At 60.5% G+C, this 19,865-nt stretch overlaps 1 protein-coding gene across 1 annotated transcript in view; it reads left to right on the plus strand.

The window, feature by feature from the left end:
• The window catches only part of Hspg2 (heparan sulfate proteoglycan 2), a 90,300-nt gene that overhangs the window by 24,518 nt on the left and 45,917 nt on the right, over positions 1 to 19,865 (plus strand). The window contains 16 exon segments of the mRNA XM_076861096.2: positions 5,258 to 5,393; positions 5,933 to 5,977; positions 9,740 to 9,849; positions 9,937 to 9,995; positions 10,240 to 10,400; positions 11,768 to 11,896; positions 12,114 to 12,365; positions 12,439 to 12,558; positions 14,498 to 14,629; positions 14,790 to 14,934; positions 15,298 to 15,449; positions 15,567 to 15,713; positions 18,395 to 18,558; positions 19,034 to 19,213; positions 19,294 to 19,490; positions 19,597 to 19,744. Coding sequence (XP_076717211.2) covers positions 5,258 to 5,393; positions 5,933 to 5,977; positions 9,740 to 9,849; positions 9,937 to 9,995; positions 10,240 to 10,400; positions 11,768 to 11,896; positions 12,114 to 12,365; positions 12,439 to 12,558; positions 14,498 to 14,629; positions 14,790 to 14,934; positions 15,298 to 15,449; positions 15,567 to 15,713; positions 18,395 to 18,558; positions 19,034 to 19,213; positions 19,294 to 19,490; positions 19,597 to 19,744 — 2,277 coding nt within the window.

Consider the following 19,865-nt stretch of genomic DNA (forward strand, 5'->3'; position numbering starts at 1 on the left):
CTCTGTGGCCCAGGCCCCCACTTCACCTCGCACCTGGCGCGACCCAGGCCGGAGCCCACACCCTGCACTCCCGTGCATCACCCCTCATCCACCCACCCCTCCTCTCCCTCTGCACCCTGCATGGTGCTTGTCTGAGCACTAACTGAGCACTTACTATATGTGAGGTGCTACGGGCCTCACACACATGGTCCCGTTTCGTGGCCGGCCCTCCCTGAGCCCCTGTTTCCTCATCTATAAAGTGAACGTAGTCTCCTGCCCAAAACCTGGGGTCCAGCATGTTCTGGAATCCAGAAGGTTCTTGGAGAAAGGTGCTGAGAGCATGCGCCGGCTGCATGCCACGGCCTCAGTGGGGCTGTGGCCCCTGCCCAGCTGCCCGAGGCCCCGGGCTCCATCCCCAGCCCCGCAAGTCAAAAACCAAAACCAACACTTCTGGTTTCCAGAGCTCTTTGGATTTCTCTCCTTGCAGACGGGGGACAGTGTCCCCGTAGCACCAGCCCTGCCCTGGGGTGCAGTGAGGGTGCATCGAGCCGTTCCACAGGGACCTGGCTTGGAGGAAGCCCTCTTGCTGTCCTGTCCCTGTGCTGCCATCTGCCACCAACTTTGCTTTTAGCAGAACCTGAACACTCATCTTTGAAAAGTCCACCTTCAAAACACTCTTGGGAGCCTCAAACCCTGTGTCCTATCTCTGCCTGGGCCTCCCTGCCCACACCTTCTCTGTCTGCTGCCCAGGGCCTCTGAGGGTGTGGCCTGACTGTGGTGCCAGGAGCTGTCCTGCCCAGCAGAGGGTCCAGCCTCTGTCCTGGTGCTCTTGAGCCTCTGCAGGACTTGAACCTGGAGCTCCCCCTGCATGCACCCTCATGCTGACTGGGAGGGCCTGGACACCCAGCCGGAGGGAGCAGGTGCCTCCCAGAAGTCCCTGGGTCTGAGGGTGCCTGCCCCTGGGGGCTACCCTACCCATATCCCTGCCCCAAGCAGTTGTTCCCAGGGTGGAAGAACAAACTTCTGGCCTTGACCTGTGAGTCAGCCACCTCCTCCCGCCAGGAACTGCAGGGCTGGAAAATCCCCTCTCAGCTTGGTTCCTTCCCCTCTGGCCCAGGTCTCCCTCCAGACCCCTCCTCTCAGCCGCCATCCGCCCGCCCGACTGAAGTACTGGGTTCCTCTGGGAGGAAGCCGGGCTCCCTCATGGCCGGAGGGGGCTGGAGGGCAGGAAGCCTGGGTTCTATTTCTGCCTCTGACCTTGGAGCCACTCATGGCCTTTCTGGGGACCCAAGGCACGCGCCGCACAGCCCAGGCTGCTGCCAGCTCGGGCATCCCTGGGGCCTCCCTGTGAGTTGGTCAGGTTGGGGCAGGTCCTGGCCAAATCTGGCTTCCTAGTTGTGCCTTTGGCTCAGGCCTTGGGGACAGCCCCAGCCCCGCTCCTTTCCAGGTAGCAGAGAGCTTGGGGGTGGGGAGCTGGGCCCACTGTGATCTGCACCAGGGGCCTCTCCCTGGGCCTCAGTTCCCCCAGTGAATGGGGATCACTCGTGGCTGCTCGGCCACCTCAGGGGGTTCTTGTCATCTCAGATGACTCGGAGGCTGAGGAGGTGCTCCGTGAACGGCAGTGATGAGCCGAGGGGCTCTGGAGAGGGGCTCCCAGTGAGCCCAGCGCCGGGTTTACCAGAGCCAGACCTCTGGGTACACACCCAGCTCCTGCACGCATGGCCTCCAGCCTGTGACCTGGCGGTCTCCGCCCCGCCTCCTGCAGCCCAGCGTCGCACACCTAGTGTATGGAGGGCGCTCAGTGAATGCAGCTCTCATTACTCCCCAAGCAGATCCCAACTTCCAGGTCCTGATCCGAGGCCCGTCCCTGGCCCAGTCTCAGCTGCTCTGTGCTCCTTTCCGTCTGGCTCCATCTCCCTCCCAGATGTGAAAAGCAGCTGCTGGGGCCTTTTGATCTTCAGCCTTTAACCAGAGAAGTCTGCTCAGGCTGACTTGGCCCCTGATGGGGGCCCTGAGCTGACCTGGGACCTCTGACCTGGGGAGGGGACTGGAGCAAGGTCAGGGTGGCATCTAGAAGGGTCCACAACCTGGGACCCCTGGGACTCAGGGAGACTCCTGTCCAGGCCCTGGCGTGCTCTGAGTCTTCTTTCCCCTCTCGCTGCAGATGTGTGTTCCTGGCATTTTTTCCATGTTGAATCTCACTTTGCTATTTCCTGTCTGGTCCCAAGCACCCCCCACCCCCCCACACACACACACTAGCTGCTCTTTCCCTGGGAAAAAACACTGGACCTTGCTCACCACCGAGGTTTTCCTTTCCAGAGAGCATTGTCTAGGGGTGCCATGAACCTCTGTGCCCTGTGCTTGGTTTCTGCAGCCTTGTTGCATGGGAAGGGAAAGGGCAACATAAAGAATCTTCGGGGGGAGGGGAGGGGGGATAGTAGGGGATAGGAAAGTCAGCAGAATACAACAGTCACTAATATGGCATTATGTAAACATTGTGAATGTGTAACTGATGTGATTCTACAATCTGTATTTGGGGTAAAAATGGAAATGCGTAACTCACTTGAATCAAATGTATGAAAGATGAAAAAAATAAAAATAAAAAAAAGAAGAAGATATTGAAAGAGTAGAGTAATAAAACTGTCTCTATAATGCCAAAAAAAAAAAAGAATCTTCGGGTGGGAAGACCCCGAGCCTGTCTGCTCAACCCTCCTGTGCCCAAAGGCAGTGTTCCTGCACTAGCCTTAGCCTCATGCTCCCCTCTGGTCAACCTGGGCCTGCTTGGGACCCACTCTCCAGCCAGTGGAAACCTTGCCCTCAACCCCTAGCCAGGGAAGGAAGCTGAGCCTAGGCCTTGTCTTACCCCGTGGCAGTCAGAGTCCCCTGGACTTGACAGCTGTGCGTTCAACGTGGGATGAGAACCCAGTGCAGGGGCTCTGAGCTGGGGCCCAGGAGTCAGTCATTGCCACCAGCTCTGGAGATTCTAAAGAGCCATGGACGTGGCCCAGAGGGCCTTGGGGCACCACTCAGAACAGAGACAGGCACTCTTGTGGTGGAAACAGCAGGAGCAGGAGGTGGCAGTGCCCAAGGACCATGGGGAAGGGGCCGCAGGCTGTGAAGACGGTAAGGGGTGGCAGGGCCTGTCTTACCCAAGGCCTCTAAACACCGCGCGACCAGTGGCACCCAGCCCTTCCCCCAGGGAGCTCGCGGCCTAGGAAGGGGCTGCAGATAGACTGCGTGGGGGTGGGCGCTCCTCCAAAGCAAGTCTCGGGGAGGCAGCTGGAATTAGTAGGTGCTGACGTCCATTCCTTCGAGTCTCCTTTTCTTCTTTGAGGTGCTGGGCCCTGGAGCCAGGGTGCTCTCCCACTGAGCTCCATCCCCAGCCTTTTTAGTTTTTACTTAGAAACAGGGTCTCACTGAGTTGCCCAGGCTGGCCCGGGACTTGCTATCCTCCTGCTTTGGCCTCCAGAGTGGCTTGTGCCACCGTGCCCGGCTTCTTTCAAGTCTTTTTATTTTATTTTTTTCATTCAAGTCTTGATTGAGCTCCGTGCGAGAAGGTGGAGACCATCCACCGCAGCCCCTGCCCTCCAGGTGCTTCCATCCGAGTGGGATGCGGACAGTAGCAGTGGGAGCCCAGCTGGGACCGTCCCTGTCCCTGGGTTTTTTCTCTGCCCCCTCCTTGTTGAGACGGCAGTGACCCACGCAGGTACACCTGCTTTACTGGTGCAGGTCAGCGATGAGAATAAGGTGGACACAGAGGTTCTAAAGTGCACCCAAAACCTCCCTTGTGTGCCATCCCCGCCACCCCCAGCCTGACCCTGAGCCCAGGCAACTGCTGCCCTTCCTGTCGCTGCCTGAGACGCCCCAGAGTCTCCTGCACATGAACTGGTGGCGCGTGAGTCTGAAGCTCATTCCTGCGGCTGAGCCTGTCACCTGTGCCTCAGTTTGCTGGGCCCTCAAGAGGGGCTGTCCAAGCTGAGTGGGAGCAGGAGAGAGAGGGCCCCAAGGGGAGGAAGGACGGTCCAGCAGCTAAACAGGGTTGGGGGGATGTGGACCTGGGGACGGAGCCGGGTGTCACTGGCTCTTGAGTTTTTCTCCTCCTTGGGCTTCACCCCCTTGTTTAGCGGTGGATTTGGCTTTCACCATGCCAGGGGTCCTCGTACCAGGACGTTTGGACATGGCTTAAGGGGCCAGAGTGACTGTGCGTGTTTTTGCTTGTGGGCTCGTGTGACCTGGGGCTCCCCTTGTCTTCCTTGGAGTTCCCTGGAAAACTGTGGAGACATCCAAGGGGAAAGCAGCGTCCATTGCCCACACCACACCCGAGAGCCCGGGTGCAGGGCCTCGCGCCCTCTACAGAACCAGAGCCTCAGGGGAGCTTATGCTGGGCTCAGCGTTAGCCCCAGGTCACACGGAGCTGACACCACGCTTGTGCTGCCCCCATTCAGCCCAACAGCCGGGCCTCACCCCGGGCATGGAGGAGCCTATCAGTGTGGCGGAAAGTGCCCGAGCTCAGGGCAACGGCGAGCGTCCCGCAGCCTGGGGCCCTGGACCTAGTTGAAGCGGAGGGGGGTGACCAGTGTGGGTGTGGGGAGCTGCTGTTGGAGGAGCAGCCTGGATCCGCCGCTCCCCTCTGTGCTGACCTGGCTACCCTTCCACTTGCCCGTGTCCCCTATCCTTGCTGGTCCAAGTCACCCTTTAACTGCTGGTATCCCCGACCCCCACCCGTCCATTCACTCATATCCCGGTTGTCCCTTGCCTTCTCCAAAGAAAAAGGAGACATCGTTTACTAAGTGATCTTCATTGGCTGCTTTGTTTGAAAATTCTTTCAGAATTTGCAGGGTTGGGCACTGAGGCCTCCAGAGGCCAATATCTGGGGAAGCTGAGTCAAAAAGAGTGTTTCAGCCGGGCGCTGTGGCGCACGCCTGCAATCCCGGTGGCTTGGGAGGCTGAGGCAGGAGGATCGCGAGTTCAAAGCCAGCCTCAGCAAAAGTGAGATGCTAAGCAATTCAGTGAGACCCTGTCTCTAAATAAAATACAACATAGGGCTGGGGATGTGGCTCCATGATCGAGTGCCCCTGAGTTCAATCCCCGATACCAAAAAAAAAAAAAAAATCAAAACCAGTGGTCAGCCCAGCCTGGCTCTCTTAGCCAAGCTACGTCTAATTTTACCGCTGGACAGCTATGGGGTAGACTCTGGGTCCTCCCTGAGGTGAGGGAAGGCCCCAGGGCTTGGCGTAGCTAGGAAATATGACTCAGTTGGCTCTGTCATCTCTCACAGGTGACCCGCGGGCTCAGGGCATATGATGGCTTGTCTCTGCCTGAGGACACAGAGACTGTCACCGTGGGCCGGGCTGGCTGGAGCTACGCATACCTTTCTGACGATGAGGACCTGCTGGCTGACGATGCGTCTGGAGGTGCCAGGGGCCCCAGCTGGGAGAGTGGGCTGCCGGGTGGGGTCATGGTTCTTCCCACTGGCCCTTCAGGAGTCCACGTGAATCCCACCCCAGGCAGGGCCTCGGGAGGTGGGCCACATGCATCCTGAGTCCTGGCCCTGAGGACCTCAGCATCCTCCACTTACAATCTCTGTGACCGGGGCTGGTCACCACTCCTCTTTGTGGCCTGGGAGCATCAGGACCACTGGGGAAAGTACTGGAAGGGCACAGTGCGGGGTGTTCACCCAGCCTCTGCCCTGTGTCCTCCTGGTCCTCCTTGGAGGCCAGTCTGCCCCAGCCATCAGACAAATCACGGAGTCCCTGGAGTTTGGGACTCGGTCCACACCCTCTCTGATGGAGTCCTCTAAGCTGACTTCACAGGCCAGCTCTCCTTGGGCACGTGGAGGAGGGCAGCCGTGACCCTTCCCTGCACGTGCCAGGGCCCACAACCATACCCGACAGCGGGGAGGTGCTCTGGGAACGTGTGAACGTTGCTGAGTGTGTCTCTCTTTTGTTTGCAGATGACCTGGGCAGTGGGGATCTGGGCAGCGGGGACTTCCAGATGGGTAAGTGGCTGTAGGTCCCCAATCTGCCCCCTTGGAAGCTCCAGAACAGACCTCCTAAGCAGAGGACACCCCCTCCTGGGCTGATGGCCTGGAGGGCTCCCTGGGCCTGCCCTGGGGAAGGAGAGGCAGGTGCACTCTGACCTGTAGACAGTCCGGGCGCTGGTTGGCCAGTCCCTGTGAGGTTGGGGATAGCAGGCTGTGTGACAGGCACAGGAAAGAGCCACTCAGGGCAATGGGCACCAAAACCTAGTTTTGATGGGGGCTGAGAACAACCAGCCACAGGCCTCTGAAGCAGCCGGGGCCTCCCCAGGAGTGGGGGCACTTGCCCAGCTGGTAGGCAGGGTCATCCTGGACGGCCAGTGCAGGCGGGAGGGTTGGGCCCAGCTTGGCCTGGTCCTGACTGTGACCTCCCTCACCTGGACTTGCCTCCGCCTCAAGTGTGGGTCCCTATGGGATGACAGGACCTGGGGGCCAGGTGTGGCCTGGGAACGGGAGTGTCAGGCGAGCCCCAGGGACATGCCACATCCCAGGGTGGTGGGTACTGAGGCCCCCGGCCTCTGCCAAGCCAGCCGGCCAGCTGAGGCCCCGTCTGGGGCTCCCTGCTATTCAGAAACACCTGTCTCCCTGCTCTCCTGCTGCCTTGGGCTCTTTTCTGTGCTGTAGTGTTTGCCTGCCCGGCTTCCGCCACTCTGCATTTCCGGCTCCCCTCTGCCTTTGCTCCCCACCCCTGCTTCCTCTGTCTCTGTCTCTGGGTCGCTCCGTCTCCCATGTCTGTCCCTTCTCACCTCCCCCTCTCTGTGCTGGCATGATGGTCGTGGAGTCTGATAAGGGGTCTCGTCTCCATCAGCCCTGGGCCCCCTCCCGGTCCTCCCTCCGGCCCCCTCCCTTGCTCTCCGGTTCTCCCTTTCCCAGCTGCACAGGAGGCATGTGTCTACCTCAGGACAGGCCGACCCCAGGCTCACTAGGGGACCCAGGGTGCCCAGGGAGCTCTGCTGAGCATGGGGGGCACTGGGAATTGGTGGGGTAGCCTGCTCAGGCCTGGGGTGGGCGGTGCGTGTCCTACTCCACCTCAGCACAGGGCTGCTCCGGCCTCCGCTCCTGCCTCTGCTTCAGGTAGGGTGGGAAGGGGCCAGGAGGGAGAGGGCTGGCCGAGCCCGCTCACCCCCAGGCCTCCGCCTCTAGCTGCTCCGACACCTTCAGCTCCGGGGCTGCTTCCTGAGCCCCGCAGCCTCACCTCTGCCCTGATGCTCAGGCATAGTGCCAGGACAGCAGCTCAGGCTGGAGACCCAGGGCTTGCCCTGACCTGCCCCGGGCCTGGGAGAAGGGAGGGAAGGGGTCAGGCTGGAGAGTCGGGGCCCTTCCCAGGCCCCAGTAGAAAGGGGCTTTGTGGAGCTCTGGCCCCCTCCCCTGGGAGTGGGTGCATTCCTGGGCAGAGGCCCGGCCTCCTCGCCTGTGCTGGGCTGTGGGCTGAGGCCAGGGGCCGGGGTGGGGGACTCTCAATGGGCCTCTGTGCTGGCTCACAAGAGGCCTCTGTGGCTGAGCTCGCGGCCCCCACGCTCTGGCCCACAGAGCCCCACCCACCCAGCACCCAAGAGCCCAGCCCTGCTGGCCGGTGGCTGTGGTTCCGAGCTGACCTTCGAGAGCGTCCTGCTCAGGGTGGAAGTCCCCGCTGACCTGCTCAGTGAACCAGCCCAGGGCGCTCACCTGGGCAGCACAGGGAGAGAGTCCTGGCTCCGGGCTGCGCACCTCTGGGCCTGGAGACCAGAGGGAGGTGGAAGGCCCCTGCTGCTCCCTGTGCCGCCCACCCGCACGCGTCTGCCTGCTCTGCCCGTGTCTGCGGCCTCTCTGAGCCCACTGCCCGCTTGGCCTTTTGCACTTGGGCTTGCTCTGCCTCCGCCTCCCCAGCCCCCCTCCCCTGCCCTCCTCGTCGGCTCCTGTGGCGCCCGTCCCTACTCTTCTCCTGGGTTTCCTTTCTGTCCCTGCTGGAGAGTGGTCTCCACGGGGACAGAAGGCTGCCTCTCCTGCCCTGACATCTCCTGGGCGCACAGTGGGCCCTCCATGTGGACTTGTTAAGGGGATGGATATCTTTCTTGGATGGGAAGAAATAAAGCCAGATCTAGGTCTTGGGTTTGTCCTGAAGTCAGGGTTATAATCACAGCCACGCCCCCATGCTGCTGGCACCAGCGTGTTCATCACCCGTTAATCCTCACCGGGCCCTCACGTGGGCACTGCTCTTACCTAAGGTTCCAGGTGGGGGCTGAGAGCATGGAGGGGCGGAGTGCTTGCCTAGGGTCACAGGGCTGTCAGGGGCAGCTGAGCTCCAGAGGCTTCCTGAGCCGCACGGCCTTCCGTGCAGCGTACCACTCAGTGCCAGGCCGTGTTCTGAGCCCTCCATACCCACTGAAGAGTCCTTGGTGACTCACAGCTACTTGGTATTTATGATTTATACCTGCATTCACAAGCAGTGTTAGATTTAATGCATAAAAATATTTTGTACATAGTAGGTGCTCAAGAAATGATTATGTGTGTGTGTGTGTGTGTGCGTGCGCGTGTGCATACATATACACCCATCTGTGTGTACTGCAGCCCTAGGGTATGAATTGAGTCAGCCGGTATTTATCCAGCATTGATTGTGGACTAGTCTGTGTGTGTGACTCATTTGCCACTGAATTTTATTTGTCTTTGTAACACATCGGAACTCAAGAGCATTATAAAATGCAGTGACTACCAAGTGTCTTAGGTGTAGTAAGTGCTGAAGGAAGAATGGTTGTGTGTGTTCACACCAGATGACGTGACTTTTCTCAGCGGTCACTTAGAAGCCCCTGCCATGTGCTCACACTGTGCACGTGCCAGGGCTCGGGGGTGGGAGAGAGCCGAGGGTCCCCCATGGAGCCATCAGGTGGTAGGGAGAGAAAGTGGCCTGGGTTTCTGATGCCCGAGAGATCGCTCTGTGCCAGAGACGGCGCATGAGCCCAGTAAGGGGTGTGGTGAGCACAGCACCATTTAGCTTCTGTGGCACCCAGTGGTACATGCGGCTGACATCCGCACTTTACCGGAACAGAAGCCCAGAGATGGGGTCGGTGCCGAGATGTGGCTGACTCCGAACAGTGATTTCCGCTGGGCACAGCCGGTCGTGCCTGTAATCCCAGCTGCTCAGGAAGCCTCGGCAGGAGCACCTGGAGTTCAAGGCCAGCCTGGCCAACAGAGCAAGAGACTTTGTCTCAAAAAACAAAACAAAGAACCATGATTGTTACTGTCCACGTGTCACCCAGCAGGGCCTGAGCAGCGCAGGGGAAGGGTGCTATGGGAGCCCCGAGGAGGGGTCCCCGGCCAACCAGGGCAGCTCAGGCAGTCTTCCTGGAGGAGGCAATGGCTGAGCCACATTGGACAGATGGGGGATCAGCCGGGCTGGAGAGGCACATCCCTGTCACACGTGGGGAATCCGTGTCGGGCCAGCCTTCTGTGCAAGCCACGTGCCTTGTTCAGCCTTCCTCTGAGCCCCTGGGGTCTCTGCACTGTCACTTGGGTTCTGGGTCAGCCCGTTTGCCCTCTTAGTTGAAGCCCCTCTCTCGGGCTGGGGCCTCTGCGGTGAGTCCCGAGTAGGGCGCAGGCCGTCGCAGCCTGTGTTCCATGGGCGAGCTGGGCTGTGCACAGCCTGTGGGGGGCCTCCTGGGCTCCCCTCTTCCGCCATCCGTCCAGCAGCCAGAGGCCCCCACGTGCCAGGCCAGGCCCTCATGTTGGCAGGCCTCCCCTCTTTTCCAGTTTATTTCCGGGCCCTGGTAAACTTCACCCACTCCATCGAATACAGCCCTCGGCTGGAGGACGCAGGCTCCAGGGAGTTCCGGGAGGTGTCTGAGGCTGTGGTGGACAAGGCAAGTGGAGGGTCGGGGAGCCCCCTGCGGATGGCGGGTGGGCAGGGGAAGGTGCCCGGGGGCTGACGGTGCCGTGTCCCTCCGCAGCTGGAGTCGGAGTACTTGAAGATCCCGGGAGACCAGGTCGTCAGCGTGGTATTCATCAAGTGAGAAGGGTCCCTGGGGCGCCTGCAGGGGCCAAGGAGGTGGCAGAAGAGCCTGGGCGCGAAAGGCCTGATGGGAGAATCACTGGGGTGAAAAGTCAGGAATTGGAGGCGGGAATTTGGACACTGAATGGCCCTGCTTTGGGCCAGGCTGTGCCGGATGGGGCCTGGGCCTGGCGGGCTGAATGGAGAAGCCGAGAACACAGGCCTCTCTCTCTCCCTCTGCCCCTGCCCCTTCCCACCCCAGGGAGCTGGACGGCTGGGTCTTCGTGGAGCTGGATGTGGGCTCAGAAGGGAATGCGGACGGGGCTCAGATTCAGGAAGTGCTGCACACGGTCATCTCCAGGGGCTCCATCGACTCCTATGTCACCTCCCCGCAGGGATTCCAGTTCCGACGCCTGGGCACAGGTGAGCCTATTCTGGGACTTGGGGTCACCTGCTCTGGTTTCTTAGACTTGAGTGAGTCCCCTCTTGGTGTCTCCACTGTGGGCTTTCCTGTTTTGGGTTTGTCCACCACTAGGGACGGAGAGCTCACTACCTCCTGAGCCTGCCCCATGGGCCCTGGGGCGGAACGCTATGTGCTCAACGTGCACCCACCAGACCCCATTCCTGCCCACTCCATGTAGACATTTGTCTACTGACCACACCACCACAAACTTGCATCCAGCCGCAGTTGTTTCCCGAGCACCGAGGCTATGCCGGGCCCTGCATCCAGGCTGCCTAGCAGTCCCTGGGAAACAGCGTCCCCGTGTTTTGGAGATGAGGAGGCTGAGGCCCGGGAAGGAGGGGGCTCGTCCACACTGTGCAGGCAGACAGTGGAGGGGCGAGAATGGAAACCAAACCCTGTGGCCACAGCCAGTGACCAGGTGACCTGTTGGGGAGAACAGGAAACTGGCCAAAGTGGCACAGGTGTTGGACGCGGAAGCCTGGCCCTCCTGCTCAGGGTCACGACTCGGACTCCCATGTTGACCGCAGTCTAGTCTTCCGAATGCGAGTTCTAGATCCTCTCAGCTCTGACTTCTCCCCGTCTGGGGAGGCTCCAGCATGTCACCTCCCTCTGACTCAGTGGAACCCAGATCAGGACAAACTCCGTTCCCGCCATGGCTTAGCCCAACCAGGAGAAGAACAGTGAACTATGACCCTCTGCACTGCCCCCAGGACCAAGCTTGCTTGGTTGGCATCCCCTGACCCGGGCCTGGAGATGGCTGGGCCGCCCTCCTCGCCCAGTTTCAACCAGTCCTGGCTGGAGGCGGAGGGTGGGATGGCCGGGCCCTCAGCGCCAGGCCCCGGGTGGGATGGCTGCTGACCACACCTTCCTTTCCAGCACAGACCCCCCCACCCCCGCTGGCCGCTGTGGGGGTTGCAGTGACACCAGGTGAGAGTGTGAGCCGGGCTGGGGTCCAGCGGGACACCTAGAGAATGTAGCGGGCGGAGGGAGAGAAGGGCGAAGGCCCGGCGGCCGGGCAGAGCCTGCGGCTGCCTTCGCCCTCCCTGTCCTCGCTGGCCAGGCTGTGGCCCGCCGTGTGCGTGCAGTGCCTGCATGTGTGTGGCATGTCAGTGTGTGTAGGTCTATGTGGGGGTGGGCGAGGCCACTGCCACTGTCCCGTGCCTGTGCGTGCTGTGGGTGTGTCCACCGAGTGCTCCTGTCCCCGCCGTGTCTGCCACAGTGGCCTGATGCTGGGCGCCCAAGCCCACTCACAGCCAGGCGGTGCCCGTGCTGTCTGCCCACGCCCCGCAGCCTCCCGCCTGCGCCCTGACTCCCTGCACCCCCACAGTGCCCCAGCTCCCCCGAGTCTGCACCGAGGCCGAGTTTGCCTGCCACAGCTACAATGAGTGTGTGGCCCTGGAGTATCGTTGTGACCGGCGACCTGACTGCAGGGACATGTCCGATGAGCTCGATTGTGGTGAGCGACTGTCTGGGGACACAGGTGGCTGTGGAGGGTCAGGTGCCTATGACCGGGTCCCAGAGTTGGTCTTGGGCTGTGAGAGTTTGGTGCTGGCCCAGGGAAGGGAAGGGTGGCGGCAGACAGGGCTGGGGGCCAGCTGTGGCAGGGATGGGGCTTGAGGGCTGAGGGAGGGTCCGAGGGGCGTGGGGCTCAACACCAAGGGCTCTGTCCACAGAGGAGCCTGTCCCAGAGCTGGGCCCCGGGCCATCAGTGGTGGAGGCGACACCTCAACTGCACTGGCCAGAGGCGGCCCCCACATGGCGGCCACCGGAGACCCTTGGTCCCCATCCTCTGCTGCCCAGTCCAGGCAGCCCCGTGCCCTGTGGGCCTCAAGAGGCCATGTGCCACAGTGGGCACTGCATCCCCAAGGACTACCTCTGTGACGGGCAGGAGGACTGCAAGGACGGCAGCGACGAGCTGGGCTGCGGTGAGCGAGGGGTGCGGGGGTCTGGCATGGGGCGCTGGGGGAGCCATTGCTGAACCCCACCTGCTGCCCACAGAGCCCCCGCCGCCCTGTGAGCCCAACGAGTTCGCCTGTGGAAATGGGCACTGTGCCCTCAAGCTGTGGCGCTGCGATGGTGACTTTGACTGCGAGGATCACACGGACGAGGCTGACTGCCGTGAGTGTCCCAGGGTCTGGGTGGCACCCCTCTCCCACCCACCCCAGCCCAGTCCTGCTGCACCTCTGCCTCACAGAGTGCCACCTCCCCTGATGCTGGGCAGGCCCCAGCGTAGGCATTAAGCAGTGAGGACTCCTGCGCTGGGCACCTACCTTTAGTCTTTGTGGTCTTTAGACTCTCCTTTGCTCCTGGCCTGCACGGGGGTCAGATGAATGACTGAGGGCTGATATGCCCGGTCCCCTTGATGATGGGGACCTTGATATGTCTGTGCATCAGAGTCTTCCCCTATGGGCTGGCTTTGCCCGTTCTCCGCTGCTGTGACAGATCACCTGAGACTCGGTGCTTTATGAGCAAAAACAGTTTAGAGAACTCACAGCACTGGAAGCTGGGAAATCCAGGACTGAGGGACCACAGCCCGTGAGGGCCTCCTCGCTGCAGCCTAACGTGGAGGAAGGCATCACAGTGAGAATGAGAGAGGACCAGCCATCCTCTTTAATAGCAGTCCACGCCTGGGACGGTAGCAGTAGCCCATGCTTGAGTGCAGAGCTCTTGGGACCTAGTCACCTCTTCAGGGTCCCACCTCTCGGGGCTGTGGGTTGGGATTCAGTTTCTAACACGTGAATGTTGGACACAGTCGGACCATGGTACAGGCCTAGAGGTTTCTCACCTAAGGCTGGTTCTGTTATTTGCTCCCCCATCATCCGGCTCTTGGCCCATCTGGTCATTCGTTCAACCATCTACCCCTGATTCACCCAGCCTCCTGCCTGTCATCTGCCACCCAGAGCCGCAGCCAGTTATTTACCAGCTACCCAGAGTCCTCCCTCCCACGCAAGCCACCGTCCACCCCCCCCCCCCCCGTCCTCTCTCTATCTTCCCAGCCCTCCATCCATTTGTCTCCCATCCGCCATCTACCCACCACCTATTCCTCTTGCCAATGCTTTGGACACTGCTGATATCTGACAGTTACCCAGGTGGGGAGGCTCATAGAGAGAGCAGTATGGGTTACCTATGTTTGCAGGTGCCAGCCTCTTTGAGGGTCTTGTCTATTCAAGGTGGCACTTCTGTAACAGGGGGTGACTGAATGTATGAGGTCTGGGTGCTGGTCTGTAGTAATGTATTTCATTACTATAATGAAGTACATGAGGCAGACTAGGCTATAAAGAAAAGAGGTTTATTTAGCTCACAGTTTGGGAGGCTGAAAGTCCAGCCAGCATCATGTGGACTCTGGAGAGGACCCCCCCTTGGCTGCATCATCTTCTAGCAGATGTGGGAGCATGTGTGGGAGGAAGAGCTCACATCTTGAAACAGAAGAGAGAGACTAGGCTCCCGCAGTCCCTCCCAGGGTACCCCCACGAGGGCCCAAGGACCCCCAGTAGGCCCCACCTCTTTTTTACTATTTATTTTTTAGTTGTAGTTGGACACAGTACCTTTATTTTATATATATCTCTTATGTGGTGCTGAGGATGATCCCAGGCCCTCCACTTGCTAGGCGGGCGCTCTACCGCTGAGCCCCAGCCCCAGCCCCTAGGCCCCAGCTCTTCAAGGTCCACCTCACCACACTGGGACCAGACTCCCAACCCATGAGCCTTTGCAGGACAATCACCCATGCCTCAGCAGCCTGGGTGACACGTTGGGCTCGTCTGACCAGCAGGGTAGGGTCCGTTTGGGGGAATGCAGTGGAGTAAGTGGTGGAGGCGGGTGTGTAAGGAGCTGTTTGGTGGCAGACTTGTGACTGTGTCCTGCTGGACATGACACTGTTGGCCATGATGTGGCAGCAGTGGCCGGGCCTGGTGAGGGCAGCTCACCAGGGTGAGATGACATCGTGACCTTGGGGACCTCTGAGGAAGGTGGCAAGGAGGGTGTTGAGGTGGGTAGGGGACGGGGAGCTGCCTGTGGGCAGTGCCCTGGTGCCCACACCACCACCCACTCTGTCCCCCAGCTACTGGTCACTCTGAGGACGTGTGCAAGCCCACGGAGTTCCGCTGTGTCTCCACCAACGCCTGCATCCCCGCCAGCTTCCACTGTGACGAGGAGAGCGACTGTCCCGACCGCAGCGACGAGTTTGGCTGCAGTGAGCAGGGACCTGGGGGCGGGATGCAGGCCTGGCCCTGGGCAGGGTTCCGCTGGCCCCTCTCCAGGCCCAGCCACTGCCCCTCCCCTCGGGGCTCCACGGGGACCCTTCCTCTCCATGTCACCCCTGCGACCCCTCACTCCTGCTCCCGTCTCCCCAGTGCCTCCCCAGGTGGTGACCCCTCCCCAGGAGTTGATCCAGGCTTCCCGGGGCCAGACGGTGACCTTCACCTGTGTGGCCATTGGTGTCCCCACCCCCATCATCAACTGGAGACTCAACTGGGGCCACATCCCCTCTCACCCCAGGTGTGGCTCTGGGCCCGGGGGGGGTGGCCAAAGGTGTAGAAGGGACCACATCCCCTCTCACCCCAGGTGTGGCTCTGGGCCCGGGGGGGGGGTGCCAAAGGTGTAGAAGGGGCCACATCCCCTCTCACCCCAGGTGTGGCTCTGGGCCCGGGGCGGGGTGCCAAAGGTGTAGAAGGGGCCACATCCCCTCTCACCCCAGGTGTGGCTCTGGGACCGGGGGGGGGGGGGGGGGGGCAAAGGTGTAGAAGGGGCCACATCCCCTCTCACCCCAGGTGTGGCTCTGGGCCCAAGGGGGAGCCAAAGGTGTAGAAGCAGTGCCACCAGTGGCCCAGGCCTGACCCACTGCTGTCTTGGGCCCACCAGGGTGACAATGACCACCGAGGGTGGCCGTGGCACACTGACCATCCACGATGTGAAGGAAGCAGACCAGGGCGCCTACACCTGTGAGGCCATGAACGCGCGAGGCATGGTGTTCGGCATCCCCGACGGAGTCCTGGAGCTCATTCCCCAGCGAGGTGCTGCTGCCGGGGCGGGGGTGAGGGTGGGGCGGGAAGGGGCACCGGCGCCGGGTGGCGTAGGGTCACCTGCCCCCTGCCCGTGGCTCACTGCCACCCTGCCCTGCCGCCCCACAGGCCCTTGCCCCGACGGACACTTCTACCTGGAGCCCAGCGCCTCCTGCCTGCCCTGCTTCTGCTTTGGGGTCACCAGTGTGTGCCAGAGCAGCAGCCGCTTCCGGGACCAGATCCAGCTGCGGTTTGACCAGCCCCACGACTTCAAGGGTGCGTGTGTGGGCGGGTGTTTTGGGACGTGGCTCCAGGCCCCAGTGGACACAGAGAGGGCACATGGGGGCCAGTATATGTTGGACAGACCAGGACCAGCGGGCAGGGAGGGACACGGGGTTGCTGGAGAAATACTGGGCCCCGCAAGGGAAGCGTCTCAGGAAAAGCAAACACTTAGGAAAAGCCACACCACACCTGACCCGGGATGCTCCTGGCCATGGAGAAGATGGGGGCCAGTCTCCTCCTGCGTGTCCTGCTGCCCGTGCGCCCTCGGTCTCCTTACCAGCTTGTGTCTTAGTCTGTCCATCTACAAAATGGGGGTGTAAGCCCTCACCACCACGCCTGTATCCCAGCTACTCAGGAGACCGAGGCAGGAGGATTACAAGTTTGAGGCCAACCTGGGCAACTTGTTGAGACCCCGTGTCAAAATAATAAGTAGACACATCATTAAGTTAGAGAGACAATAGGGGAGCATCAGTCTCTCCTAGGTTTTTCTAAGGCCTGACGGTCGGTCATGTAGGTCACTTAGGACAGTACTTGGCCCCAGGCAGGTAGGTAGTCGATACTTGGTAATTTTGTCATCTTTGCTCTCAACACCCTTGTTCTGAGACTGAGAGGGACTGGGGGTCACTGGAATATGACAGCCCAGGCTTTGGCCTCTTCCCAGCCCAGGGCTGTCCTGCTCTACTGCCTGGGTGACAGTGCGCCAGTCATTTTCCTCCTCTGGGACTTTTTCCCCAAATATAAAGGCCAGCAGTGGAACTTAATCCTCTGTCACTCTGACAGCAGGTTGGCTGGGCGGCTAAGAGGACACTGGACATCAGGCTGACCTGGGTTCAGGTCTCAGTGGTGCCATCTGCCACCCGACGTCAGGCAGCCCCTCCTCGTTCCCTTCCTGCAGCGTGGAGAATTGTGCGCAGGTCTAGGGGTCGCTCCTTGTGCACTGAGCCCCCAACGAATCTTGCCTGACGTGCTACTTCTTCAGTTGGGGACCCACAGAGGGTCGCGTGGAGCCTCCCTCAGCTGCCCTCCAGTGTGTTTAGACCACTAACGGCCCCACTTGCTGAGCACGCACTTGGCACCTGGCTTGACGTGGCCAAGGTGAATGAGAATGTCAATAGTGTTTGCTCGCTCAGGGCTGTTTGGGGATTTCAAATGGAAAGCTGGAGGCCAGAGGAGGCGGGGAGGCCGTCAGACTGTCGGGCTTCATGGGGTCACACGCTATTTACAGGCAGAGCAGGAAACCAGGGCTATCTGGTTGGAATGTGGATGGTCAGGGCAGCGAGGATTCCAAACCAAGCAGGTGGCCTGAGTGTGGAGGTTGAGAGGAGGAGGGGCCCTGAAAGCATCCCCGGGAAGGAGAAGAAGGGCCTGGTGGTGAAGCTGTGATGGAGGCTGTGTGGTCTTTCTGCGCAAGGGGCTAGATTTCTCCATGTTCAGGATCAAGTGTTGATGCTTTTGACAGACAGATGTGGATTCAGTGTAAGGAAGAACTTTCTAAGAGTCAAACTGTCCAGATAGTGGGGCATAGTGGTGCATACCTATAATCCCAGTGGCTCGGGAGGCTGAGGCAGGAGGATCACAGGTTCAAAGCCAGCCTCAGCAAAAGCGAGGTGCTAAGCAACTCAGTGAGACCCTGTCTCTAAATAAAATACAAAATAGGGCTGGGGGTGTGGCTCAGTGGTCGAGTACCCCTGAGTTCAATCCCTGGTACCAAAAAAAAAAAAAAAATCTGTCCAGAGCCAGCGGGGACAGCCTTGGGGAGCAACAGGCTCCCCATCTGCTAGAGCTCCACCAACCAGCGTGGTACATCTCCAGCCCTTTATTTTTATTTATTTTTTATTTTTTGTATTTGTGTATGGACATAATGCCTTTATTTTATTTATTTTTATGTGGTGCTGAGGATCGAACCCAGTGCCTCACAGGTGCTAGGTGAGCGCTCTGCCACTGAGCTACAACCCCAGCCCCTTTTATTTTTTTTTTGGAGATAAGATTTTGCTAAGTCACTGAGGCTGAACTCAAATTTGCTATCCTCTAGCCTCAGCTAGATGACACTCAGCTAGATGTGGCTGGGATGACACCACATGCATGGTGTGACACCATGCATGACTAGGGCGCACCAGTTTTTGATCACCCCTTTGGTGCACCTGTTTTTAGGCATTTGAAATCAATTTAAATTTGCTCATTTTATCTTCATAATAATTCTAAGAGATGGGCCACTGTTAGCACCATTTTACAGACAGAGAAACTGAGGCCTCTGCCCAGACTCATGCATTTGGAGCGCAGTGCAGCCAGGGCTTGGGCTCCTGGTCTTTGGTCCTTCGTGGCTCTCTACTGCCCCCGCTGGGCTGTCCCAAGCCTGACAGTCCATGAATCTCTTACCAAGCCAAAGGCTCTGAGAGGTCCTGCTGCAAAGAATCCCCCTGACCTTTCATTGATCTTGCAGTTCCCAAAATGGCTCTGCCCTCCCGGAGTGTGCCTGGGGAGCACTGCCCGAATCTTCGGGAGGAAGTCTAGACTGGAAGGGGACTGTCATGCTTTTTTAAACTTTGGGAGAGAGACCACAGTTTTCTCTAAGTCGGGTTTCCCCTAGAACCTGCCCACCCTTCTAGACTCCTGCCCCTCGAGGTGAACGTTCTCAGGCACATGCTGCGGCCCTCAGCCTGCCCTCGCCCCTGCAGGTGTGAACGTGACGATGCCCTCCCAGCCCGGCATGCCGCCGCTGTCCTCCACCCAGCTGCAGATCGACACCGCCCTGCAGGAGTTCCAGCTGGTGGACCTGTCGCGCCGCTTCCTCATCCACGACTCCTTCTGGTCTCTGCCGCAGCAGTTCCTGGGCAACAAGGTGCGGCCGGGCTGCCCCGGGCGGGAGAGGCCGAGCACTCCTCCCGTCCTCCGCACCCACCTGTGCTCTGCTGGTGTAGCGTCTGCTGCCAGGGGAAGGTGGCTCAGGCCCTGGCACAGCCCCGGGCGGCAGCTCCTCATGCAGGGCAGGATCTCTGCCCACCACTCTCCTCAGCCTCGGGAAAGGGCTGGCATCCCCTCATCCAGGGAGCCTCCCCTGACCACCGTCATACCCAGGCTGCATGAGTGTCCCCGCCTCGGCCTCCTTGGGCACAGCGTTACGGAGCTGCTGCCACGGACTGAGCACCCCAGAGGCAGAGCTGGACTCTTGCCTCCTTGCTCAGCACCCAGCCCTCTGGGAGCAACAGGGAGGCAGAAGTGGGGAGGAGCCAGAGGCCGGGCAGGCTGCTCATGGAGGGGCACTGGGCATCACATGCCCACAGCTGCCCTGCACTGATCTGCCCTGTGTCCACCAGGTGGACTCCTATGGTGGCTCCCTACGCTACAAGGTGCGCTATGAGCTGGCACGTGGCCTCTTGGAGCCAGTGCAGCGGCCAGACGTGGTCCTGGTGGGTGCCGGCCATCGCCTGCTCTCCCGAGGCCACAAGCCCACCCAGCCCGGGGCCGTGAACCAGCGCCAAGTCCAGCTCTCTGAGGTGAGGGGCACCTGAGCCAAGGGCAGGTGGGGTGCGCTGGGAGGTGCTGGCGTGTCACTCTGCCACTCTGCTGCCACCAGGAGCATTGGGTGCACGAATCCGGGCGGCCGGTACAGCGGGCCGAGATGCTGCAGGTGCTGCGGAGCCTGGAGGCCGTGCTTCTGCAGACGGTTTACAATGCCAAGATGGCCAGCGTGGGGCTCAGCGACGTCACCATGGACACCACCGTCACCCATCCCACCAGCCACGGCCGTGCCCACAACGTGGAGGAGTGCAGGTGCCTGACCTGGCCTGGCGGGGACCCCAGGACCCTGACAAGGGCGGAGGAGAGACAGCCGGGCCTGGACGTTTCCACAGCCCCTCTCTCAATCCTGCCCCCACAGGTGCCCCGTCGGCTATTCTGGCTTGTCTTGCGAGAGCTGTGATGCCCACTTCACCCGGGTGCCTGATGGGCCCTACCTGGGCACCTGCTCTGGCTGCAATTGCAATGGCCATGCCAGCTCCTGTGATCCTGTATATGGCCACTGCCTGGTGAGTAGGGCCCGCTGGCACTTGGCGCTGGAGGGGGAAGGGGGCAGGGGCAAGGGCAGGTGTGAGGCTCCCTTGTGCCCGCATCGCTGCTAGACAAACTACCATGGCCTTTAGGTGCAGT

The sequence above is a fragment of the Callospermophilus lateralis genome, chromosome 7 (assembly GCF_048772815.1).
Source record: "Callospermophilus lateralis isolate mCalLat2 chromosome 7, mCalLat2.hap1, whole genome shotgun sequence".
NCBI classification, from domain to species: Eukaryota; Metazoa; Chordata; class Mammalia; order Rodentia; family Sciuridae; genus Callospermophilus; species Callospermophilus lateralis.